Below are 26,424 nucleotides of genomic sequence, written 5' to 3' on the forward strand. Positions count from 1 at the left end.
ACTCTATCTTATTTGTTAACTGTGCCTCAATTATTTTGTTAAAATCCTGTATGTCTTTATTATTTTATCCACTCAATGTCTGACAGACTGTTAACAATTTTCTACTAACAGTATCTGTCCATTACTTTTATAAGTCTAAATATTTTTGTTGTACATATTCTGTTGCTATGTTACAGGTTTAATTTACTGTCACTGCCAAATTCATATGTTGAAGTCCTAATCCCAGTACCTAAGAATGTGACAGTATGTGGAAATGGGGGCTTTACAGAGATAATCCATTTGAAATGAGGTCATTAGTGTGGTCCTAGTAAATACGACTGCTACCTAAACGGGAAAAATTTGAGGCAGGCACACCTAGGGGAGAAGGCCATGTCAAGATGAAGACACTAAAAAGAAGACGATGTAGCCCAAGCCAGTTTTGCTCAGTGGGTAGTGTCTCTCTGCGGACTGAAGGGTCTGGTTCAGGGTGGGACTCCAGTAGAGGCCCGTGCCTGTGCGGGAGGCAACCAATCGATGTCTCTCTCTCTCCCCGCTCCCTTCCACTCTCTCTAAAAATCAACAACAAAAAGAAGACGATGTAAAGAGCCAGGGGAGAAGATGGCCATCAGTAGGCCAAGGAGGGAGGTTGGAGCAGAACCTGCCCTGGCAGCCTTCAGAGAAAACCAACCCTGAGACACCTTTTCAGACTTCATTCTCCAGAATAGTGAGAGAATACTTTGTTGTTTTACGCTGCCGTTTGTGGTACATTAATGCAGCCCTACGACATTAATACCCTGTACTATTCTGCCATGGTTTATGTAATGTGTCTTCACTATCCTATATAATAAAAGCCTAATATGCAAATTGACCAGTGGGGAGCGGGGCCGGCAAGTGGGCGGCGCCAGGCCAGCCAAGGTGGGTGCCAGTAGGTAGAGGGAGGGGATGGCGATGGGGGTGTGTGTGGCAGCGACCAGTGGTGGTGGAGGGACAACTGGGGGCGGGGCCAGCCCCTCACTGGCCTGCGCCCCCCATGCCTTGCCTCCCACAGAGGGAGGCCAGGCTGTGGCTTAAGCTCAGTCGAACATCCCCTAAGGGCTCCTGTCTGCAAGAGGGCGCAGGCCAGGCTGAGGGACCCTCGTGTGCATGAATTTTTGTGCACCGGGCCTCTACTCAATTGATAAAATGACCGTTTCCTTTTTAACAGTCACCTTTGACTATAACATTGTACCCCTGCTTGTTTTTTACAATTTATTGGCAGTCCTTTGCCCAGTCTTTTTAAAAAATACTTTTATTTCAGAGAGGAAGGGAGAGGGAGAAAGAGATAGAAACAACAGTGATTAGAGAATCATTGATCGGCTGCCTCCTGCACACCCCACACTGGGCATGTGCCCTTGACCTGATTCGAACCCAGGATCCTTCAGTCCACAGGCCAACTCTCTACCCACTGAGCCAAACCAGCTAAGGCTGCCCGGTCTTTTAATGAAGACCCTGTGGCCCTTGCTGTAAGCCCAGGTGTTTGTTGTGCACACACATGTATCATGGCGATTGCTGACTGCACACGTGAGCTCTGGAATCAACGTGGGTGGCTGCCACTTAGTTGTGGCATGGCCTTGAATGAGGATGGCACTTTTTGTGTCTCAGGGTTTTCCTTTTGTAAGGTAGGGAAACAGTAATTATAAGGCTGTTGTGAGGATGGAATAAATTAAAACATTCAAAATGCTTAGAGCAGTGCCTGGCCCACAAGTAGTTGATAAACACATGAGCTGCCATGAATCTTGTCAACTTCCCTGCGATGGAAGTATTATAAGATCTTTTTACAGATGAGGGAAACTGAGGCGCAGAGAAGTCAAGTCAGGAAGCTAGTGCTGCAGGTTGGGTTGCCAGGAGGCAGGCCTGAGGTAGAGGTCCAAGTGGAGGAAGTACATTAGGGGTGCTCATTAGGGGTGCTCTCCAGATCAACAGGTGTGGAGGGGTGGGGGTGAAGGAAGCTGGATTAGGTTGGGCAGAAGGAGAGGATGAACTGTGATGCAATCACAAGGTTCCCCAATGGGAGTGGAGTGGTTTACAGTTTTGATGCTCCCTTCCAGAGGCGGAGCCAAATTCCCCTTCCCTTGAGTGTGGGCTGGATTTAGTGACTCCCTTCTAATGACCAGAAGAAAAGTGAATGTGAGAAGTCAGAGCTTGGCCATACAAGGCCCTGCTGGCTCTGCCCTGGGATGGCCTGGTCTGGAGAAGTTAGCTGCCATACTGAGAGGGCTCTGGAGCGGCCAGGGGAGAGTCCCGCATGGTGAGGAACCAAGGCCTCCAGCCAACAGCCATCTTGGAAGTGGGCCCTACAGCCCCAGCCAAGCCTTCACATGCCTGTGGCCCTAACGTACTGATGGTAACCAACTGAGACCAAGAGCAAGAACCCTGGTTAAAGCTACAACTACTTTCCTGACCCACAGATAGCAGGAGATAGTAAATGTTTCTTGTTTTCGACTACTAATTGTGATGGTAATCTGTTCTGCACAACAAATACTAATATAGGGACCTTTGGAGCTGGAACTGTCCTTCAGAGTTGTCCCAAACTCGGGTGAGGAGGAGAGGTCTTCACATGGACTACATTCATGACATGTGGCTTGACCCTCTAGAAGGGACCATGACCTTGGGCAAAGCAGCTATCCTCAGCTGAGGGTAAGTTTCTGAAGAATGACTGAGCTGAAAGCTGTTGAGACCAAACTCTGAGCAGCTCAGAAGCATGGCCTTCAGCCCTGAAATAAAGGTCTTGGGGGAGTATCACAGTATCCCCCAAAAGACCTTTAATGGGACCTATTGTCCAGAAGGAGCACTAGGCTTACAGCTGAAAGCAAGGCATAGCACCCTATCTTCTACCGAAAGGTGCCTGCAATAGACTTTCCCCAGGGCTTAGTAAGAAGATGAGGATGTAGCCGTTTTCACCAAATATTCCCCCACCCCTCTCCTTTCCCGTCTCTACAAGGTTGCAGGGGAAGGAATGAAAGGAGGCAGGTGGCTTGTGGCAGTGTTTCTGGTGGGGAGTGATGGAGGAGAGGAGGTAAAATAACCTGTCCTCCTATCAGTGGGGACCACGTGGAAGGAGAAGCTGGTGTTCCATCCCCTGCTTGCAAATGTGTCTAGTCAGCATCCTTGCTGATTTCTTCCTGTGTGTGTTTCATGAGGGAGCAAGAAGATTAAAGGCAGAGCCTGGCCGGCGTGGCTCAGTGGTTGAGCATCGACCCATGAACCAGGAGGTCACGGTTCAATTCCCGGTCAGGGCACATGCCTGGATTGCGGGCTCAATCCCGTGTGGGGTGTGCAGGAGGCAGCTGAGCAATGATTCTCTCTCATCACTGATGTTTCTGCCTCTCTCTCTTTTATCTCTGAAATCAATAAAAATGTTTTAAAAAAAGCCAGGTAACAGAATGGAGAGGCCATGGGACACCCTCCAGTCCAGCTTTTTGTGTGGCAAGAATGTGTATTTCTCATGAGGCAGATGGACTCTTAGGAAGATAAATGGTCTTGCTGGACCCTCACCCAGGAGACTGGGGATAGAACTGCTGTGTGCAGGCAATGGGATGGGGAAAAAATCAAGCTGGGGCTGGATCTCCCATTAAAACTATGGACAGAAGGACCACCAGGCCTTCTTATCTTGTGCCCCATGAAAGGGCCAGTCATCCGGAGAAGCAGGTATCTTAGCGGTAAGAGAACTGCAGCGCTGGCCCGCTAAGAGATACTCGCTTCCATAGAGCATCCAGGCCTTGAAGAAAACATGGAGGAAGCGTCTGAGAGCCGGAGCCATGCCCTGCACCTTCCCGCCCTAAGGATCTCAGGGCCCACTCAGGCCATGAGACAGACACTTCGACATGTTCTGATTTTCAGTAACTGAAATTGGCCAGAAAGTTCCAGTATCACCCAGGGGTAGTTAAGGGCTGGAAGACAGCAGTGATTGGAGAAAAGTGGTTTTATGTTTGGAAGCCATCACACACCATGATGGCAAAACTGATTACACTGATAATTGCTGGAACTGAGGTTCTTTGCACTGCACCAGCATCCCATAAAGACTGTGTACAACCTACAGAGATGAGTGCAATGTGGCACCCCTGTCCTCGAGGAACCGGAAATGTTCCATGGTAAACTAAGCATAAAGCAGGTTTGCCGAAGCAAAAGGCTAGCCAATGTGGATCCTGGTTTCATTTCCTGTTTCCTTGCATTGTCTACTGCGGTTGGTATTTCACCGGTGGGAAAGGATGGGTGAGACGGGTGGAGAGGGATCCACCTCTTGAATTGCAAACAGACAGACTGAGATGACTAAGTCCCTAATGAACTGTTTTAGATTTGCTGAGTTGGAGTTGGCAGGAAGATCGCCAAGGCAGAGACGGAAGCCCTAAGGGCAGAGAGGAGCTGAACACTGAGAACTGGAAATCGGGAAATACCATTTGTAGCAACCTTCAAAAGCAACTGCTCCGTCACGGCTGTCTTATAAGACACCTTACATTCTCGAGAGGGAGGCACGCGGGACACTAATTCATTAAGTCGTTTTACAGAACATTTCTTTTGTAATCCTGGAAGTAATGCAGTTTAAAGCACGTATCGGCACCCTGGCATTTCAAGAAATCATTAGTACGCCTTCAATTTACCTCTCTGCTTACTGGAGATGTCCGTGTTTAAAACATGTACAAGGGATTTTCTTTCCATGGGCGTAGCATGTCGCCTAACACGGCATTGCTGCCCTGCCTGGAGGCAATGCCCCCCCCCAGACAATGTGCGACCTGCGTCAGGTTCCGTCAGCTCCGGCCGGGGATGAAGAGGAGCCAGGCAGGTCCGCTCGGCTTTGGTTCCCACCGCCGCGCACGGCCGGGACCCAGGCCTGCGAGCCGCGCCTCCCCGCATTCTGCGCACGAATATGAATATTCAACACCCCGTTCCAGGCGCGCGCAGGGGGAGTACCCACAAGTCCCCGGGCCCGGTGACCCCGCGCCACGGCTCGGAGGGAGGCGAGGTCACCGCGCTCCCCGAGACCTTGGCCCCGGACCCGGCGGCGGGGCTGGGGCCGCCGAGACACCCGTCAAGCGGCGCTTTACAGGCCTCGAGTGTGGGGCCGCGGGCCCTCAGAACCCCTGGGAGACAGTGGGGGAGAACTGGAGAGGACGAGAGGAAGAAGACGGGGAGGGAACGCATCACCCCGCTAACATGCCTTCAAGCCAACTCACTAGCGCGGCGGCTCTGCGCGCACAGCATGACGGGAGCCTCGGCTCCCAGCTGCGGGCTGTTCCCGCGACGCGGCTCCGGCACCGCCCCCGCCGCGGCGCACGCCGGGAGAGTCCTCCTCCATCCTTGTAGTAAACCGGCGGAAGGAGGGCATTTCCGGCGTTATGACTGTTTTTAGAGAAGGGGCGGGGCTACTCTGGTCCCGCCCCTCACGCCCGGCGGGGGCGTGACGAAGAGTGATGGTCCCCCTCAGCACGCCCCTGCGCCGGAAGGAGGAAGGCGGGGAATCGATCCGGCGTCCGGCGCGAGATCACGTGACGCAACTGCCGACGGAGAAAGGAAAGGGGTGGGGCCCGTGCGGGAGGGGCGGGTCATTCCTGCTTCTCTTCGGGTCACGTGTGGCAGGAAGTGGCGCCTGCCGCGGAGTTTTCGGGATGGGGACCTCCCTGGACATTAAGATTAAAAGAGCGAACAAGGTTTATCATGCCGGGGTAAGTGGGGTGGGCGGGCCTGCAGATTTTGTCATTTACAGGATTCCACGCACATCTGGGTGTCCCTGGGCGGGACGGGGGCGCGCGGCTGGCTGCCCCACCGAGGGCCCCCACCCCCGGAAGAGTGGCCGACGGGGGGCGTGCGGGCCCGAGGGGCCGGCGCCGGGGCTGCGGTGCTCATCGCTGGGCTCCTTGGACCTCCGGCTCCGCCTCGGGCCCGGGCTTGAGCTGTCGCAGGGAGCACTGAGACCTCACTCCTCTGCAGAGATCTAATGAAGAAAGGCAGAATTCACCTTCGAAACAGAAATATGCACTTCAGGCTGTGGTCAGCTCTAACACTATACAAAAGTTACTCATTTCTCTGGTTTTATTCTTCGAATAGCATACAGAAAGAATGGCATATTAAAATGCAAGTAAAAAAAATCTTAACGATGCCATTAAGTTCTGTGCCACTGGCCGCTTAACCTCCTCGGGCCTCAGTTTTCTATTTGCAAAATGAAACTTTTGCAAGGTTCCTCTACCTCGGGGATTACCAACCCTTACTTTTCATCAGGATCCATCACCCTGGGTTGTTTTTTTTTTGTTTTTTTTTAATATATTTTATTGATATTTTACAGAGAGGAAGGGAAAGGGATAGAGAGCTAGAAACATCGATGAGAGAGAAACATCGATCAGCTGCCTCCTGCACACCTCCCACTGGGGATGTGCCCGCAACCAAGGTACATGCCCTTGACCGGAATCGAACCCGGGACCCTTGAGTCCGCAGGCCGACGCTCTATCCACTGAGCCAAACCGGTTTCGGCCTGGGTTGTTGTTTTTTAATGTGATTGTCCAGGTCCCACCCCAGCGATACCAACGATTCCATTGTGCAGCCAGGGTTGAAATCCCAGTTGCTCTCACTCTGGAATGAAATTGAGAGTAGTGGTCAGTCACGTGAATGCAGCTAGGTCTCAAAAGGGATAGAATAAAACACCAGGCAAAGATCATGAGTGGATAGCTAAAAGCTTTGGGTGCAAAGGTATTGGGGAAACCTGATATTTACACTCAAACAGTCACCTTAATTGCAAAGGGAAAACATGTTTATAATGAAAGGATCTGGTAGTCATCACCCTAATCAAGCCCAACAGTGACCACCACACCTTACCATCACCACTGAGACTGCGTCCGTTCTGCTGTAATAACAGGGTTCTGGCATGATGCACGGAGGAGGACACCACTCACCTATGCAGTATTCCTGCCAAAAAGAACCTAAATCCGTTCATAAGGAAACAATCGGGCCCATCCAGAATTGGGAATATTCTGTGAAGTAACTGGTCTGGATTCTTCAAAAATGTCATCATCTTGCCTGGCCGCGGTGGCTCAGTGGTTGAGCGTCAACCCATGAACCAGGAGGTCACCGTTCGATCCCTGGTCAGGGCACATGCCCGGGTTGCGGGCTCAATCCCCAGTGGGGGGTGTGCAGGAGGCAGCCCATCCATGATTCTCTCTCATCATGATGTTTCTATCTCTCTCTCCCTCTCCCTTCCTCTCTGAAATCAATAAAAATATATATATTTTTAAATGTCAATGTCATGAAAAAAGGAATTTTCCTAGATTAAGAGACTAAATGGATATGACAACCAAATACAAGGCATAATTTTTGATAAATTTAAATGTGGACTATTAATAGTTTTATATTGGTATTAAATTTCCTGAATGTGACATTCATATGTTGGTTAAGTAGGAGAATACTGAAGTATATAAAGGTCAAGTGCCACAATTACTAAATTTTAAATGGACCAGCCATAAATGGTTCCTCTCTATTCCTCTCTAAAGTCAATAAAAGTATATTCAAAAATAATGATAATAAAATATGGTACAAGTAATAAAAAGCTCATTTAGAAAAGATGCAAGAAATGGAATCATGAAGTTGACCCAGCCGAAAGTCTTACCCAGCTGGGGCCACTCCTGTGGGTGGCGGGTGAAGGTGGTGTCAGCTATGCCCATCGAGTGCACATTCTTTGGTGCCATTATCAGGACCGGAATCTGCAGCTATTGGTTTATGGCAGTGTTTCTTAATCTTCAGTCACTTTTGCACTTAATGCATTTGACACTAATGCAATTACACTAAATACATTTTAAAGGAGACCTTACATGGCGATTGTCAAAGAAAAACCAGTATAACTTCCATATAGATGGTTGCTATATATTTTTTAAAATATGTTTTTATTGATTTTTTAGAGAGAGGAAGGAGAGGGAGAGAGAGAAACATCAATGAGAGAGAAATATCAACATCGATCAGCTGCTTCCTGCAAACCCCCTACCTGATTTGAACCATGACCTCTTGGTTCATGGGTCAACGCTCAACCACTGAACCACACCGACTGGGCTATATGTATATATTTTAAAAGCCAAATATATATTTATATATATAGTTAATCTGATTGGTTGACAGAAGTATACCTCTTGACATACGTGCCTGTGACTCACGTGTTAGACTTATGATGTGGTTCAGGGTAGGTGGAGTAGGAGGCCAGCACTGTCCTGGCTGCTTCCTAAGCTCCAGGTGGCAGGACCTCTGCTGGCTAGTCCCTTGATGAGGTCTCAGTGCCTTTGGACGGTGCATGTTTTGAGCGTAGTTTGCACCATGGTTGTGAGCAGCGTGGCCTTTCTTTCCCACCCTCCCTCCTCATGGGTGTCTGCAGGTGGAATTACCAACATACAGGTTTTCAGTTTTCTCTGGACACCTCAACAGCACCGGTAAAGATTGACTTCCTAAAGATTTGACTCTTTGGCAAGCACAGTACCTGTAATTCTCATGGTTTGCTTGAAGTGGCTGCCACCTATGTTGGCCTGTTCCTTAGGTCATAAGTGATTGTTACAGAAGTGAACTGTGTTTGTCCATGTAACCAGCTAGTACAGTCTTATGTTTTACTGAGGACCTGGCAGACACTGGTGTGGGGTTTTGTCATCTCACTCCCACTTTACCAATGAGGAAACCGAGGCCTGCACAGGTTGAGGAATTTGCCCAAGGTTACAACTCACGAGAGTCAGTGTCAGCTCAAGTCAGATTTCAGAGCGTGTCCATCCAGCACTATTATTCTCCTCCCTAAGAGTGGCCATTTTTATGCAAAAGGGTAAATTTTTAATGTAGAAATAGTTGTTATTAATTTCCTAAGAGTGCTGTAAAAAGCATTGCAATATTTCAGTAACAACCGCTATGACTTCTACTCAGATGATTCTGTACCGTGTTTAGAGTATCTTAGTTGTGGAAGCATTTGAAGATGGCTTTGGTTCTGTTTGTCACCGGAGAACGTAGGTTACGCTTGGATTTTAATCTTGACATTTGGGTTTTTCCCTAGAAAAGGATGCTCACTCACAAAATGATGGAGTTTTGTTGTTGTTTTATCACAATTGAATAATTTTTAAAAATATAAACATATGTGCCAGATTAACAACTTAACATTTTACAGAAGGCTGGAAGTGAGAAGGTAAGTCTTTCCTTCCTCTTGCTGACCCTCTTTTCTGTCTCTGGGTATCCACTGAAACTTGTGTTCTATTCCAGACATTTCTTATGAATAACAGGTGTACATGTGTATGTACACACACACACACACACACACACACACACACACACACACCCCTTGTTCTTTTTGCTTAACAATGTGTCTTTGTCTTGGATGCCTTTCCTTAATACATCTTCATCAATCTCATTCTTTTTTTCTATTGTAACTTAATCAAAACAAATCCATTCAACCAATGTTTACTGATCTCCTGAGGCCTACAGGCCAGTAGAGAAAGATAAATTTGGAAAATAAAAAATAGATAAATACGGATAAAGTGCATGTGTGATATGTGAGGGGCACGAAGCAGGTGTAGTCAGTCATTCGGGGAAAGGGAGCTGGGCTTCATTGAGGTGACCATGCTCGAATCCAGTTTTGAGTCTAAGTTTCCTCTGAACATCTCTGCACCACTGGTACAGACTCAGTTAAGAAGGATTTGGCGCATTGATGGCAAGCGCAGGCCCTGTGATTTGTGTGTAACATGCACCTGTGGTGTCTTCTCCCTGAGAGTCCCTCCCATTGAGTCCAGAAACTTGACTTGTGTTTCCGGAGCCCCACGGATGGTATGATGCAATCGGGAATGTGATAAAAATTCCCTGATCCCGTATTTCCAGCTGAAGTTGTGATTTCCCAATGCGAGGACTTAACATTGTTTTATAATGACGTAAACTAGCATAGCCCTTTCCAACCCACAGTGCTTTCATCCTCACAGATCCTGGAGAGGCGGCATTTCCCCCCACGTTATGGCTGAAAAGACTGAGGCTCAGAATTCAGTGATACGCAAGAGCACCGATAGGAGCAAACAGTAGAAATCGTGCCCTTTCATTCTGAAGTGCAGGACTCTGCCTTCTCTGGGTCCTAATTCTCATCTGTGGGATGGAGATGACGCCCACTCAGAGGGTTTGTTGTGAGGATTAAATGAGATAGTGTTTTAAAACATTTATTATAGAGCACAAATTGCCAGTTATAAAATAGTCACAGGGATGCCAAGTACAGGATAGGGAATATGGTCAATAATACTGTAATACCTACGTATGCTGCCAGGTCGGCACTGGACTTACTGGGGCGATCACTTTGTAAGGTATAGAAATGTCTAGTCGCAATGCTGTCCACCCAAAACGAATACAATAGTGTATGTCAATATTGAAAGGTAAGTCTTTTTAAGAGACATTTTTTATAGGTTCTGACTCCAGTGGTAGGTGGTAGAGGTACCATTAAGCTTTTCCACGATGTCTTTTCACACTCAGCATGGCCTGGCTGCCCAGTGTAAATTAAGTTGTTCTGTACGCTGCACGTGGCACAGTTAGAGCTTATCAGATGCTGTACTGGTTTTGGGATGTCCCTTCCTGGTGGACTTGGAGGAAGGAGGGCCAGTGACCCAGGCGATCAGATAGATGACCGCATTGTTGGCACTGAAGCTGAGTGGTTTTGGGGTTGCTGTGTCCTTCTTTGCTTGGTGCAGTAGATGTGTTCTTGACCAGGGAGTTCGACTCAGATGCGTTGTGGATTATGTTACTTCAGTGGGCCCGCCAGAGGAGCTTATCAGTTAAGAGAACCCTGCAGTAAATCTTTTTGTAATGTAAATACACTTCATTTGTTTTTATAAATTCAGAATGTTTAACATTCTTTAATCCTGGCACGCGTACTCATGAAAACGGCACTTTTAAATATTATGGTTGTGAAGAACATAACTAAGAGATTTACTGCCCAGCAGAGCCAGGTTACAGTGATGAGGGATTTATGTACTGGGGGCTCATTGCTGTTGCCACAAAGAAAATTCCTACACACATCAGTTCATTGTTATGAAGAAAAATCGCAAAGCTAGAATGGTCTGAAAAAATAAAAGCCTGTTTGACTTCATCTTACTGGATTCTTGATACATAAATGGTCAATTATAGTGACTGCTGTAGCAAGGACTTAGGGTGTAAAAATATAGATCTTTGAAGCCCTGGCCAGGTAGCTCAGTTGATTGGAGCGTTGGTCCAATAAGCCACGGTTGCGGGTTTGATCCCCAGTCGGGGCACATACATGAATCAACCAATGAATGCATAAATAAGTGGAACGGCAATTTGATGCTTTCTTTCTCGCTCGCTCGCTCTCTGAAATGAATTAAAAAATGTAAAAATACAAATCTTGGAGCTGGGAGGGATCTCATTTTGTGGGAGGTGTGAACCTTTAGAAAACAGTCTTCTAAACTTGAAGTGGGTCTCCCTTCACACTCATATCAAATTCTCCTGAAAAGGTTTGTCTCCTAAATCATACCCTAACCCTTACATCATGCATGAGAGGCATTTTCAGAGTTAGCCAAGGCCTGTTGGAAAGCGGGGATGTAGTACAGTTATTCTGTAGTTCTCCGTTTGGTGCCTCGGACCTTGTGCGGGCCTGAGCATCGGTAAGCCTCCTGGCCACTGTGGTGTGTCAGTTTCCAGACTCCGCAGCCTCTGGTGAGTCTCAGCACGTCACGGGCACTCGACCCTGGCAGGCTCTGGACTTTGGCAGGGTGGATGGATTTTTCTCTGCCTTCCTCCCGATGCCAAGTCCCAAGGCCAGACCTCCTGACCTCGCACCATCCTGGGTTCAGCCCTGTGTGGCAGCCTCTGCCTTCCGCCAGTTCCTAGGGTGATTGTCCCCAAGCCACTGGACTCCTAGCGGTGCTGCTGCAGGATCTCATTTTGTGGGAGAGATGGCCCCTCTCCTCCTCCTGTGAATCCCCCTCACCGACCCCGTTCCCACTGCTCCCGGCCTGAGGCAGCAGAGCCCAGCTGGTCTGTTCTATAGCTGGTCGCTGCTGTCACCATCTTGCCTGACCCTGGTCTTCCTGTTCCTCTGAACCATGTGCCTCCCACTCCCCACTGTCCTTTGGGCCTAGCTGACCCCTCCTTGACCCTTCTTACTCCCATCACTCTAACTGTACCTTTCCTCCCTCGGCTCTGCAGCCCCCTCTCCCCCTGGCCTGCCCTCCGCAGCCCCCTCTCCCCCTGGCCTGCCCTCTGCAGCCCCCTCTCCCCCTGGCCTGCCCTCTGCAGCCTTCTGTCACCCCGGCCTGTCCTCTCACGGTGGCTTATCTGCCATCTGCCCTTTAGCACAGGCATGTTCCAGGAAACTGTCACTTGAAGCTGGTTTTTCACCCGCTTTCCATTTGACTTCAGCTATGTTCTGGGAGTTTTTGTTTTGTTTTTTTTTTAATTATATTTTTATTGATTTCAGAGAGGGAGAGAGAGCTAAACATCAGTGATAAGAGAGAATCATTGATCAGCTGCTTCCTGCACGCCCCTACTGGAGATCAAGCCCACAACCCAGGCATGTGCCCTGACCAGGAATTAAACCATGACCTCCTGGTTCATGGGTTGACACTCAACCACTGAGCCGCATCGGGGCTAAATATTAATCACTTTTAGAATATGACCCTGTTGTCAAGAAAGTAGTATAAGTGTATATCCTTTTAACTTGATTGTCCCTGTGGGCTTTTCAGTTGAGGTACATCACATACAGTAGATCCCTCTTTTCAGTGCACAGTTCTTTGACACTGTAAGCACCATCACAGTCACGATGTGGAACAGTTTTGCCACCCCCCAAAATTCCCTGTGCCCTCCACTAGTCCTGGCAGGCACTGACTCTTTTTGATCCCTGTAGTTTTTCAGAATGGCATAAATATGATTATATGATATGTTCGCTTTTGAATCTGGCTTTGTCGATAAGCACAGTACTTTGAGACTCATTCAAATTGCTGTGTGTATTACTAGTGTGTTCCTTTTTAATCAAGCATGTCAAACTCAAAGGCTAACACGGGCCAAATAAATAAGATTTAAGTTTATGTGGGCTGCAAAAAAACAAAAGCTTCAATTTTCATAGAAACGTAGGTTTATTTCGATAGAGACATGCTGAATACAAAGGGCTGAAATAAATGAGTCATTGTTAACATAAAATAATAGAACATTTTAATAAAAATTAATATTTTCTTGAACATTAACTTACCAGACACTGAATAACTGCACAAATTATTAAGTGTAACGCAAATAAACCTATATTTCTTGTTCTCCAAAAGTGAAATGTTTTCTGTTGCGTACACCAAACAAGTCAGTCCAAGACTAATGATGTGGCCATCGGCTGCTAAAATATTTGCTGCTGGTATTAGTGGAGAGAAATGGTGCGCCTGCATGTAAGGCACATAAGGGAAATGAATGCAACACAATTATAGTAATCAGTCACTAGCGAACATTGTAGTTTGTTGTTAATAATCTATATATATAAAAGCCAACCAGCCCACGAGCCAGTGCAGTGACCACCAGGGAGCAGACACTCCGACCAGTAGCCATGACGTACACTGACCACCGGGAGGCAGATGCTCAACGCAGGAGCTGCCGAGCTGCAGTGACTTGGCAGCTGCGGTTCTTGGGTGACGTACCCGGAACCAGAGAGGAGGGAGCCCGATTGCGGGGTGCATCACCTGAGAACCTCCCTCTCGCAATCCAGGACCCCTTGGGGGATGCCAGAGAGCTGGCTTTGGCCCAATCCCTGCAGGCCAGGCTGAGGGACCCTACTGGTGCACAAATCCGTGCACCGGGCCACTAGTTATGTATAATAGGATATTGTAAAAATTATGAAATTTTTATTAAAACATTTCTTACATACCGTTATATTGGCTGGGCCACAAAAATATTCTTTGTGGGGCCACAAAAATATTCGTTGTGGGCCGCATGTTTGACATGCTTGTTTTTAATGCTGAGTCATCTTCCCTTGTATGGATGTGCCACTTTTCATCCATTTACACATTGAGGGACATTTGGGTGATTTTGAATAAAGCTCCTAGAAACATTTGTGAACAGATTTTTGTATGAACGTAATCTTTCCTTTCACTTGACTACAATCTGGAAATGGGATTGCTAGGTAGCATTACCCCCATTTTAATGACAGGTTAGAGACAATACATTCTCTTCAAAATTCTCTTTTCTAGTCAACACCACATAATATTGGCCATTACTTACTACCTGGAGAAATCTGGTGATCGCGTATTTGTCACACAAGATGGGAAACAGTTGATACACAGCATAGTGGAGAGGGGAAACCTAACAAGCTGAAATCGCGAATGCTTCTGATTTTCGTTTCCAACCAAAATGGGTCTCTGAGTGCCACTAGGAAGACTAGAGCGTTTCAACAAGCAATTACTTGTCCAACTTGTGTTTTCCCACCTTGACTTACGATTTTTTTTAATTGTGGTTAATTAATGCATTTGATTCTGTCAGTAAATGAAAGGGCAGCTCACTGTTGATGTACGTGATCTCTAGACCAATGTGGAGTAAGAGTCCAGGTGAGTCTAAGTGTTTCTGAAGCGTTAGGAAGGACGGACTTGTTCAGGTGCACAGAGGACTCCTGGGAACAGCAGCGGCTCTTGTGGCACATCATGCTGCCGGGACCATCAGGAAGGGAAGACATTGGAGAGAGAATGTCTGGGACAAACTTAGAGGCTTTCACTTCTCTGGCTGTTGTGTTCAAGTCCAAAGAGATAATCCAGAGAAATGGGACTTTGTAGCATGCAATCTTGACATCTCTTCCGAGCAAGACCACTATGCCCATAAGTTACCAAAATTTTTTTAAAAAATATATTTTTTATTGATTTCAGAGAGGAAGGGAGAGGGAGAGAGAGATAGAAATATCAATGATGAGAGAATCATTGATCGGCTGCCTTCTGCACGTCCCACACTGGGGACTTAGCCTACAACTGCCCACAACCCGGGCATGTGCTCTGATTGGGGATCGAACCATGACCTGGTTCATAGGTCGACGCTCAACCACTGAGCCACGCCAGCCGGACAAGTTACCAAAGTTTAAGGGGCTTAGAATATTGTACATTTAAGACTAGAGGGCACTCACTCCGTAAGATTGATTTATTTTGTTAATAGTTAACCAGTTCACTAGGTTCAAAATTCATGAGTTTCAATTTTTAAAAAATAGGGTTTTTATTGATTTTAGAGGAAGAGAGAGAGAGAGGCATTGACTTGTTGTTCCACTTACTAATGCATTCATTGGTTGATTCTTGTATATGCCCTGACTGGGGATCCAACTCAAAACCTTGGCATCTCCAGACGACACTCTAACCAGATGAGCTATCCGTCCAGGGCTCTGCTGGTTCTTTTAACGTCACCTTCTTGTAGGAGATGAATGTATTCCTAGACCAAGCCAACTGAGGTTTTCTATGTGACCTTGTTGAATCTACCTCTACTTCTGCCTGTGAGATAAGCAGCTGGGGGAGGTTCTCACAGTGCAGAGGCCTCAGTGCCTCCCACTGCTGCAGACAGAGGACTGCTTCCTGCTTGGGGCCCAGGTGTAGGGTTCTTCATTGGGGTCTGCCTCCTCTGCTCCTTAAAGCCTGACCAGCTTCCCCAGCGAGCCCTCACCTTCAGAAGCTGTTTCTACAGCCAGGGGCCTTGTTTGGCTTCTTGCTGCCTGTGTGCCCCCATCTTCACTCTTTGGAGCTCCTCCACCCATTCCATGGTATTTAACTGGTTTTTTGCTTCGCCAAAAATGGAGTTTGTGGTTTTGTTTCTTATTCTGTTGGATAATTTCCAGGAAGGTGGGGGGATGCTGAGTTGATGTCAACATCTTCAAACCCAGAGTCTAATTATGGGTTTGGTATTTCATTCCCAAGAACAAGAAAGAAAAACGTTGTGTAGTTGGTAGTGGCCTTTTACATTTAGAGAAGACACAGTTAGAAAAGGGCTCCCTTTACCACCCTCAGGGTCGTGGTTTCTGCTGAGGAAGCCGGCATGGCTGAAGGCGGGGTGACAGTCGCCTCTGAACGCCCTGTTCCAGCCTCATCTTTCGGTCTGTGGTTGAAGGCGGCTGTTGGGACCTTTCTCTAGACATGGCTCCTTTGGGACAAAGACTTGCATTGATTTGCAGAAGCGCCGTATGGTGTGGCTGCCGGAACGCCTCACCTCGCAGAGGGGTAAGGTTTCACAGAGCTGGTGGGACCCCAGGCTGCTTGCTGGCCCCTCTGACATAGCTCAGGCCAAGGCCCTCTTCAGAGCCAAGATGTGTAGTCAGAAGCACTAGGATCTGTTACTTTGTCTTGTGTGTGCACACGTGTGTGGCCTGCATCTCTCTTACCCGTGTTTCTTGATCTTTCTCAGGTCAAGGGCCTCCTTGATTGAGAGGCCAAACGCTATGGCTCTTCTTCCTAAAACATAGCGCGCATGCCCATGGCTTTGTACATCGTTTCTGGGGTTCATTGCCATCCTTAAGTCTGAGTGGCCTCTCTTTGAAGTCATGGCCTCAGTTGAAGAACCTCCACTTACTGTGTTGGGGGAAGAATGGGCACTGTTTTCTCCTTGTCAAGAGTCTAGACACAAGTCTGCGGGAAGTTCTCCTTAATTTATATTCAATTTCATTTAATATTCAAGTTCATTCTGTCCTCCTTTGCCAGGATTAATCAAGAATTGCCTGGTATACCTAATACTAACACAATGTCATATATCAATTATAGCTCAATTAAAAAGAGAAAAGGGCCAAAACCGGTTTGGCTCAGTGGATAGAGCGTCAGCCTGTGGACTGAAAGGTCCCAGGTTCGATTCCGGTCAAGGGCATGTAACTTGGTTGCGGGCACATCCCCAGTAGGAGGTGTGCAAGAGGCAGCTGATCGATGTTTCTCTCTCATCGATGTTTCTGACTATCTATCCTTCTTCCTTCCTCTCTGTAAAAAATCAATAAAAAAACATATTTAAAAATAAAAAAGAGAAAAGGATTGTTTTCTCATTACTGTGAGTCTTAACTTGTTGAAATATCTTCTGTTTCTAAAATTCTTTGTTTTTTTTTATACTTTAAAGATATATTTTACTTTTTTTAATTATCTTTTTAATTGAAGTATTACAAGTAGTAGTACATATGTCTTCTGTTTCTAAAATTCTTGGCTCGTTGGCTGTTCTTGGACAAATTCTGTATCTTCCTTTTGTTGGCAGGAGCTGACTAGACCTGTATATTGTTAGAATGTCTAGTTTATCTACAAATATTGTATTAATGTTGTAGTCTCTCCACTGTATTCTTTCTTAATTAAAATCAAAGAATGACAAGAGAGTCCCTTGGGGCAGGAAGTACTTACTCTGCTCGCTCCCAAGGTACTTCACTGCCTTGTCCTTGTGCAGTAGGGACCGGGGAGGTTCCCCAGGCGCCTGGCTATCAAATGCCAGCCCGCGGCCAGCCCGTCCCCGTCCCAGGAGGCTCCCGGAGCGTGTCCTGATTGAGTAGAAGCAGAACTTCCCTCACGCGCCGTTGTGTTAATTGATAATGTTTATGAAATTATTTTGTCTCATTTTATTTCCGGGACATACCAGTGAAGTGTGTATTGTTTTATTTAAATATATTTTTATTGATTTCAGAGAGAAAGGGAGAGGGTTAGAAAGAAACATCAGTGATGAGAGAGAATCATCTATCGGCTGCCTCCTGCATGCCCCCCCACCCGGGATCAAGCCTGCAACCCAGGCATGTGCCCTCAGCTGGAATCGAACCTGGGACCCTTCAGTCTGCAGGCCTATGCTCTATCCACTGAGCCAAACTGGCGAGGGCTGAAGTGTGTTTTAAAAAATATACTGGTGGAGCCCTGGCCGGTTTGGCTCAGTGGATAGAGCGTCGGCCTGCAGACTCAAGGGTCCCAGGTTCTATTCCGGTCAAGGGCATGTACCTTGGTTGCGGGCACATACCCAGCGGGGGGTGTGCAGGAGGCAGCTGATGGATGTTTCTCTCTCATCGATGTTTCTAACTCTCTATCCCTCTCCCTTTCTCTCTGTAAAAAATCAATAAAATATATTAAAAATATATATATATATACTGGTGGATTTAAATTTTTGAAAGTTAGGTTTGTTTGGTTTGGGTTATACAAAACTTAACAGAACTAATTTTAATTAAATTTAAAAGCCATTTCAGAGGAATTTTCATTTAAATTTGCTCATGAGCTTTTTACATTAAGAGCTCTACTCCTTCAATTCTGCTTAAAATGGAGATGCTAGTGTTTGTTTTTGCTCAGACTTCAGGGCTGTGAGGTGGGGAGTGAGAAAGACGCAGGACCCAGCACATTTAATACTGAGGCCGCCTTCCAGAGTTCCGCCCAAGGGGGGGACTTGGTGAAAGCTTTTTCTCTAGTGACTAGAGGAAGTAGAAGGCAGACAGATTTAAACACCAACAGGACAGATGTGTTTTTAATGCTTTGAACTGCAGGTCATTTTTCCTGTCTTTCTTTTCTTTTTTTCTAGTTTTGTTGTCAACTTTATGTCATGTTACGGTTTGGCAACAGTCACGCTACATTTCTGAAGGTCATTTAAGAAACGCATTGTTTTGTATTTATTGTGGAATCTCTGTTCTGGGTGCTGCTGTTTAATCTCTTCAACTTCCTTTTCCTCTTCATACCCCCCAACCTCACCCGGAGCACATTGAAACTGTGAAGTTCTGTGGACAGAAAGGAACTGCCACGCATGAGAGAATGTAGTGAATGTCCATATTGTCTCACTTGGTAGTTATCTTCAGATAAATGGCGATGATGGGAAACGATTTGTGAACCAGGGGCGTTGGCCTTGAACGTTCGCCCGATGACCGGATGTGGAGGGACAGGAAGCTGTCCGGTGAAGATGCCAGCTGCCTCCCGTGCTGTGTAGATAACCTCTTGGGCTCCCCAGGGAGGCCCGCTGCGCTGACGCTGTGTTAAATTACTCTTGCACGTGGAAATGGGCAGTCACTTTCGTCAGCATCCTCGAGAGAGAACCTCGAGACAAGGGTTTTATTTTATTGCTTTCCTTCTGAAGAGAGCGCTGCCATTCACGTGGGGGGACCCTGCCGTTCGCCCCAGGCCCTTCTCTGCCCTTTTGAATTCAGACCTTTGTTGGGACTCTCCCAGCCGGAAATGAAGATGTGTCTGGAAGGCTGGGATGGGATGAGATTGTGTGCCCAGCCTGCCCTGTAATTATCAGTGCCCACCCCCACCTCACCCGACCCCACCCACCCGGGGCCCTTCTCACCTGGCCTCCTGGAGTCTGATCTGTAGTGAGTGCTTGGTGAATGTCTGCATCTTTGAACAAATTGATTGTGAAAGAGGCTTGCTTTTGCTAATGAACAAGGTGGCTGAAGGGACCTCCTCGTTTGACGGGTGGCTGCCTCCTCTCCTCTCCCAGGAGATGCTCTCGGGCGTGGTGGTCATCAGTGGGAAGGACCCCGTGCAGCACCAGGGCCTCTCCCTGACCGTGGAAGGCACCGTGAACCTCCAGCTCAGCGCCAAGAGCGTGGGTGTGTTCGAAGCTTTCTACAACTCCGTGAAGGTAGGAGTGCTGGGTGCACAGCATCAGTGCAGTGCGCCTGTTCGCGGTGGTGGTCACTGGTTGTCTGTTGGTATTTTAGTAGTGTGGTGACAGTCACACTTTCAATACTTACTAGCCAAACTGCAAACTAGGGCAGCTGATTCTGAATAGATCCTGAGATTGGAAGCAGCTTGCTTTATTCCAGTTGGGTAGGAGCCGGAGAGCGGTAAGGGCTGAGCCGGCCATGGCAAAGGCCAGTGGTCCTGGCCCTCACCCTCCTCCAGCGGACTGTCACTTGCCCTGTGCACACGGCTGCTCTGGCCGTTCAGGGAAGAGGAGTGGCCATTCTTTTTGTCATTTAGGGTGGATTCCGGATTCCAGAATGTAAACTCTTTTTCTGTATTTATAGTTTCCTTTTCCTGAAGGACATACTAACTTTCTTTTCTTTTTTTTTTTTTTTAAATATATTTTATTGATTTTAGAGAGGAAGGGAGAGGGAGAGAGATAGAAACATCAATGATGAGAGAGAATCATTGATTGGCTGCCTCCTGCCCGTCCCTTACTGGGAATCGTGGCTGCCTCCTGCCCGTCCCTTACTGGGAATCGAGCCCGCAACCCAGGCATGTGCCCTTGGCCGGAATCGAACCTGGGACCCTTCAGTCCGCAGGCCAACGCTCTATCCACTGAGCCAAACCAGCTAAGGCAAGACATACTAACTTTCAAATTTGAGGGGGGAGAGGTAAGAGGAAAGAGGGGCTCATTAACCGCAGTCCCATTCAGGGCTGTCCCATGTTTGCTACATTAGCTCTTAGAGTTTCACGTCAAGGGCCGGGCCCTGTCTCTCAGGTGATGAGACACAGACTGGGTGGCTGAGAAAGTTCCCAGCGCTGGACTGAGTGGCGTCTCTTTGCAGCCGATCCAGATCATCAACAGCACCATCGAGATGGTGAAGCCAGGGAAGTTCCCCAGCGGCAAAACTGAAATCCCTTTTGAATTTCCTCTGCACGTGAAGGGGAACAGAGTTCTGTATGAGACCTACCATGGCGTGTTCGTCAACATTCAGGTGAGTTTCCCAGCATGCCGTCCTCACAACTTCCTCCTGGTGGGGCTTCCACTGAACATGTGTGGGTGGACCAAGATTGTGATCCTGCACTTACCGCCGTGACCCCGTGTGTGTCCCATATCCGCGCCTCGCTTCCCCAGGCACACATTTCCTGTGTGACCATTGTTTCACCGGGAGCCCTGGAGGACGCACGCTGCAGCTGCTTCTTAAAGCCCCTTTGTGTCCCGCGCTCTGTGCAGCCACACGGGCTGTGAAGGGCGCTTTCATTGCTGGGTAATAGATAGGCCCTCCTCCTCTCTGGCACCGACCATCTTGTCTGTTTTCACTCGCATAGACATCTCTTTGTGTAACACCCAAAGGCTGCTGCTTTAGCAGAGGCTGTATTCTCTACTGAGCAAACCTTGTACACGAGGGGAAGTGAATTTATGACTTCCTGTCCACCACTGCGGTTCTGGATGTCTTTCACAGTTGCTATTGTCTCTGCGTTTGGAGGCATGACTGAGAGAGAGAGAGCGAGAGAGAGGGAGGGACTTCCCTTCGGTCAGTGGCAAGAAGGGTACTTTTTTTTTAAGAAAGGTACTTTTCTGATGTCAGTCCTGCTACAGCCTCCCCCTCCCCCCCCTTGCTAAATGAGACAAGACACATGTTGTCTTACGTGCAAAAGGGCTGAAGTTAGGAATTTTTTGATTTAATAATAAAGTTTTAGCTGATAATTTGGTCTGGATAGAGGCCATTCCCCTGCTAGTCGCCCTTTTCACAGTTAAAAGTACCCTCTCTAGGAGTCTGCTCCCAGTCTGTGGGCGAGCATCTTCTTGCTTCATGCCTGTCGATGTTGTGTTTACTGATGGTCGAAAAAGGTGGAATCTGCACCTTCTTTTGGTGCCCCGCTCAAGTCTGCCCACTCTGACCTCCTGCCGCTCCCCCCGGCCACGCCGTAGCGGTGGGGAAAGATCGCGATGAGGTGGAAAGAGGCAGGGCTTTGCAGACAACTCTGAGCTCGAACCACAAAACTGCGTCAAGACTTGGAGCGTGGGCTCCTGCCACCGCAGGTGTGACTTCAGAGCCCACCTCTGGGACCCCTGCACAGCCTTCACGGCCTCTCCTAGGGGTTAACTGGCGTGAAGTGCTCAGTTACGGCTGCAGCCCGGCTTGAGGGTGCGCCAAGTACACTGAGTGGCCAGATTATGATGATCTCTGAACGCATAATAATCTGGCCCCTCAGTGTATATCCTACATAATAGAAGGCTAATATGCAAATTGTCCCCTCGACCAGGAGTTCGACCAGCAGGCAGGCCGGCCAACCGCCCATGTCCCCGCCCCCTGGCCAGGCTGGCCGGACCCCACCCATGCACGAATTCATGTACCGGGCCTCTTAAAAAAATATATATATATATATGTATATATATATATATATATATATATGTATATATATATATATATATATATATATATGTATATGTATATGTATATATGTATATATATGTATGCATATACTGAGTGGCCAGATTATTATGCATTCAGCGATCATAATAATCTGGCCACTCAGTGTAGGTGGTCACCGAATGACTAAGTGAGTTAATGTGACTGCCCTTCCCCTGGCAGTTCTTACATTTGTGTTGTTAGAACTGAGATAGCACATCTGCGCGTAACACAGTCCCTGGAACATAGCATCAGCGTTTTCCTCCGTCTCCCCCTTTGTCCAGCCCTCCCTGACTTACCACCAGCTGCCTTGTGTGTTAATTATTGCTTTCACCCTTAAAAACATTGTGACCAAAAGTCAGTGCCTGTTGTTCACACCCTTTTATTTGCAAGTTATAGAAATCCAACTCGAGCTGACTTAGTCAAAATAGGGATATGGATCATAGAACTAGCAACTCCCAGGAATCGAGGCCAGGCCAGATGCCAGGCAGGTCTCCCCTAGCGTGGCACAGCTGGCTGCCAGCAGGCGGCTGCGGCCCACCGTCTACCCCTGCAGACGTCACTGGCTTCTCTCTCAGTGCCTGCTCCTCCTCACTCTCCACTCAGCCTCGCTCTGTGCTGCGGGCGGGACCCTGCACCCCTGGTCCGTGGGTCCAACCACAGGGTGGCTGTGGGCATCGGCTGAGGAGTACCCTTAGCCTGTGTTTGTAAATACAGAAATGCCTTAATTTTGAGCATTAAGTCACCCTTCTGTGTATGTTGATTTCAGATACACATTTATTAGACTACGTTTTCCTGAAACACTGACTTGACTTGTCTCCTTGAATGTTCTAAGATGGAAACAAATGCCACTAAATGCCACTTTCTTCTCCGTTTCCCTCTAGTACACCCTGCGCTGTGACATGAAGCGGTCGCTGTTGGCTAAAGACCTGACCAAGACCTGCGAGTTCATCGTGCACTCCGCGGTGAGCGTCCCGGGGCCTGGGGGGGTACTGCTCCCGTGAGGAGTCAGCCTGTTACTGGTCGCTGCCAGCCACCGGGGCCAGCACGAGCACCAGCGTGGTGTCGTTCCGTGCGCCCAGCGTCCCCTGGGTGGTGCCATGGGCTTGCATGGCGCTGCACCTGGGGGGTTTGTGCCCCGTTGAGGAGTCCCAGCAGGGGTCCCACCTCTGTTGGCAGCAGTGAACACCCTGGGGGGACTCACCTCAGCCCTCAGGCTACACGGTAGGCAGCTCAGATGGCCCAGCCTGGTAGAGCGTCAGGGCCTTAACGTTCGTGGCAGACCCAGCAAGAACACACAGGGACACTGGGGGGGGGGGGGGGGGTCGCCCCTCCTACCACCTCCTCCTGATCCTCGGCAGTGACATAAGGTTCTTAACAAAGGCCTTTCACGTGTCACCTTTGGGAACTGGAGCCTCCGCCCCACTGGGAGGCGCCGTGCAAGTTCCCGGGAGTCCTCTGCGGCGTGGCTGGTGCTGGGCCGCGGGCATGCAAACCTCGCAGTGACCGGCAGCGCTGGCCTCGGTGTGACACCTGATGACACTGTCATGCTCACAGCCCTGGGTCCCCGTGTCTCACGCAGCGGCTGCCGTGTGGGTGTGGGCCTTCCCTGGCCGGCCACACACTGGTGCAGGGCCGGCCTGCCCCCCTCCGTCCCCGTCTCCGGTAGCCTCGTTCCCTTGTGCATTCAGAGCCCACGCACCCTGCCTCTTGGAGCCAAGCTCTTCCTGGTTCCCCGTGCTGCCCTTCGTGTCTCTAAAGAGGGAAGAAGTCTGACCCACAAAACTCCTGGCCCTCAAGCCCTGATTGTGGTTCCGTCCTGTTTCAGCCTCAGAAGGGGAAACTGACTCCGAGTCCCGTGGACTTCACCATCACGCCCGAGACCTTACAGAATGTCAAAGAGGTAGCGTGTTCCTCACCCCGATGACCATGGTGCTTTCTTAGCAGCTGGATCCCACTGCAGACTGCTGCTGATGGTCCTTCATTCGGGTGCCGAGAGGAAATTCCTGATTATCATCTGTACCCCAAACAGTCTGGAATTCTACTTCGATGTCTTTTTAAACTCAGAAACTACTTAGAAGACTCACACTTGTGAGAAGTCTCTTAGGAGATGTGTTTATTATTCCTTACATCTTCTCCTAGTTTTGCACTGTGGTTAGACTCTTCCCTTCTCTGAGCCCAGTCCCCACCACCTACGTGTGGCTACCTGTCTCTTCTCCACGGACACAGCTGTGCTTCCCCGCTCTCACCCCGCAGCCTGCTCTCGGGGCCGTGTTGATCAGTCGGGTTGAAGGCAAGCTTGGGGCCGGGGCTCCCAAGTGAGGCTAGCCCAGGGGTGGGCAAACTTTTAGACTCGAGGGCCACAATGGGTTCCTAAACTGGACCAGAGGGCTGGAACAAAAGCATGGATGGAGTGTTTGTGTGAACTAATATAAATTCAAAGTAAAGGAGCGGAGGGGAGACCAAGAGAACCGGATAGAACAGCCAGATCTGGCCTGCAGGCCGTAGTTTGCCCACGGCTGCTAGCCTCATCCGTCAGAGCCACAGCTGAGTGGGGCTGGGTGGTAGGCGGCCTTCAGAGTCCACTGACCACCCTGCTTTGGAGAGCGCACGACCCCAGGGGCCCGTCAGACTTCTGCAGGAATCAACCTTGTGAGGAGAGACTCATAGGGGACAGTGTGGGTGTGGATGGGCCCTGGCCCCGCCTCTGTGACCTCACCCTCCCTGAGAGCTCCCTAGGGCTGTCCCAGTCAGCCCCACTTTTTCTTAATTTGGTTAGAATACGTCTATATTTCTTACTTATAAAGAATCTAAATGATAGAACACGTGGTAACAGCTGGAGTGAGGAGTTGGTGGTGAGCAGATAGATAAAAGCAGCCCAGTGCTATCCCTCGTCAGCGCACCCAGCCTGACTTACAGGGTGGAGCTGTTCTTCTTGACTTTGAAAACCGTCACATTGTACCCCTTCCACCTTGCCCTGGGCTCTGGCAGACTGTGTGCTCCATTTTTTCCTCATTCATTAAGGTTGTGTGTGTTTCTTCCTGTTCTAAGTGTTGTTTGTTCCTTTTTCCTCTCACAGCCTGTTTCTCCTTTCCTAGTAGTTACCTTAAGTGTTCAGATACACGTGGGCGTTACGAGGTTACATAACATTGAGAAGCCGCTCCTTCTGACAGAAGCTTGTAACGTTTTTGCGTTTCCTTCTCATCGCCGCCTTGTTTGCTGTGTTTGAAATGGAGTTCCGGTTGTCCTCAGTTTCATTTTCCCCGGAGTTGTCTTCATTGGCTGCAGACCGGTTCTCATCGTGGCCTGAAGTTTCCCAGTTACATTCCGTAGCCTTAACTCTACGTTTTGCCGTGGTCATCGCTCGCCAGTGATTCTACTCACTTGTGTTTTCTTCTTATTTCAACTTCGTTCTCGTTTAGCTGGAATACATCCTGGAGTCGTTCTTTCAGAAAGGGGGAGGAGTGAGCGTGAACCCTCGCGTGGCTGGAAAACCCCTTACTTTGCTCCCACACTTGAAAGTCTGGGCACGCTGGGCACGCTCGCTCTCAGCGCTCTGCCAGCTGTAGGCTGCAGTCCCTGAACTCTGGTGAGCGTCATCGTCCCCCACAGTCTCAGAAATGCCCCTGGGGTGGCCTCGGTGGCGCCATGGCTCTGCCAGGCGGGGCTGTTTGGACGTGCGTGTTCACGTCACGCCAGGCAGGAGAGGGGCCGCTGGTGCGGCTCTTCAGCTGGATCTTGAGAGCTTCTCATTGTTCGTTCGCTTGAAAGAGTTTTAATGTGGTGCTACTGGGGCTGCTTTCTGTAAACAAGGAGCTGCTGTTACTTTCAGTCCAGGTAGAGAAGTCCAGCTCTAATGTCATTTGCCCTTAAATAGTTCCCTGGGTTTCTAGTGCCCAATGATACTGATGACAGTCTGGTCCTCACATTTGCGTGAGCTGCTGTGTTTCCTCTCCCTTATCCCTCCTCCCCTACCAACTCCCAACCTCTCCCCTCCCTCCTCCCCTACAAACTCCCAACCTCTCCCTTATCCCTCCTCCCCTACAAACTCCCAACCTCTCTCCTCCCTCCTCCCCTGCAAACTCCCAACCTCTCCCCTCCCTCCTCCCCTACAAACTCCCAACCTCTCCCCCCCTCCTCCCCTGCAAACTCCCAACCTCTCCCCTCCCTCCTCCCCTACAAACTCCCAACCTCTCCCCCCCTCCTCCCCTGCAAACTCCCAACCTCTCCCCTCCCTCCTCCCCTGCAAACTCCCAACCTCTCCCCTCCCTCCTCCCCTGCAAACTCCCAACCTCTCCCCTCCCTCCTCCCCTACAAACTCCCAACCTCTCCCTTATCCCTCCTCCCCTACAAACTCCCAACCTCTCCCTTATCCCTCCTCCCCTACCAACTCCCAACCTCTCCCCTCCCTCCTCCCCTGCAAACTCCCAACCTCTCCCTTATCC

At 48.9% G+C, this 26,424-nt stretch overlaps 1 protein-coding gene across 1 annotated transcript in view; it reads left to right on the forward strand.

The window, feature by feature from the left end:
- The first annotated feature begins 5,561 nt into the window (after window positions 1–5,561).
- The window catches only part of VPS26C (VPS26 endosomal protein sorting factor C), a 29,171-nt gene continuing 8,308 nt past the window's right edge, over window positions 5,562–26,424 (forward strand). Inside the window, exons 1-5 of the mRNA XM_080655937.1 lie at window positions 5,562–5,678; window positions 19,375–19,518; window positions 20,411–20,560; window positions 22,864–22,944; window positions 23,808–23,882. Coding sequence (XP_080512063.1) covers window positions 5,622–5,678; window positions 19,375–19,518; window positions 20,411–20,560; window positions 22,864–22,944; window positions 23,808–23,882 — 507 coding nt within the window. The 5' untranslated portion in view covers window positions 5,562–5,621. The remainder of the gene's footprint in view (window positions 5,679–19,374; window positions 19,519–20,410; window positions 20,561–22,863; window positions 22,945–23,807; window positions 23,883–26,424) is intronic.

The sequence above is a fragment of the Plecotus auritus genome (genome assembly GCF_963455305.1).
Source record: "Plecotus auritus genome assembly, chromosome: 2".
NCBI classification, from domain to species: domain Eukaryota; kingdom Metazoa; phylum Chordata; class Mammalia; order Chiroptera; family Vespertilionidae; genus Plecotus; species Plecotus auritus.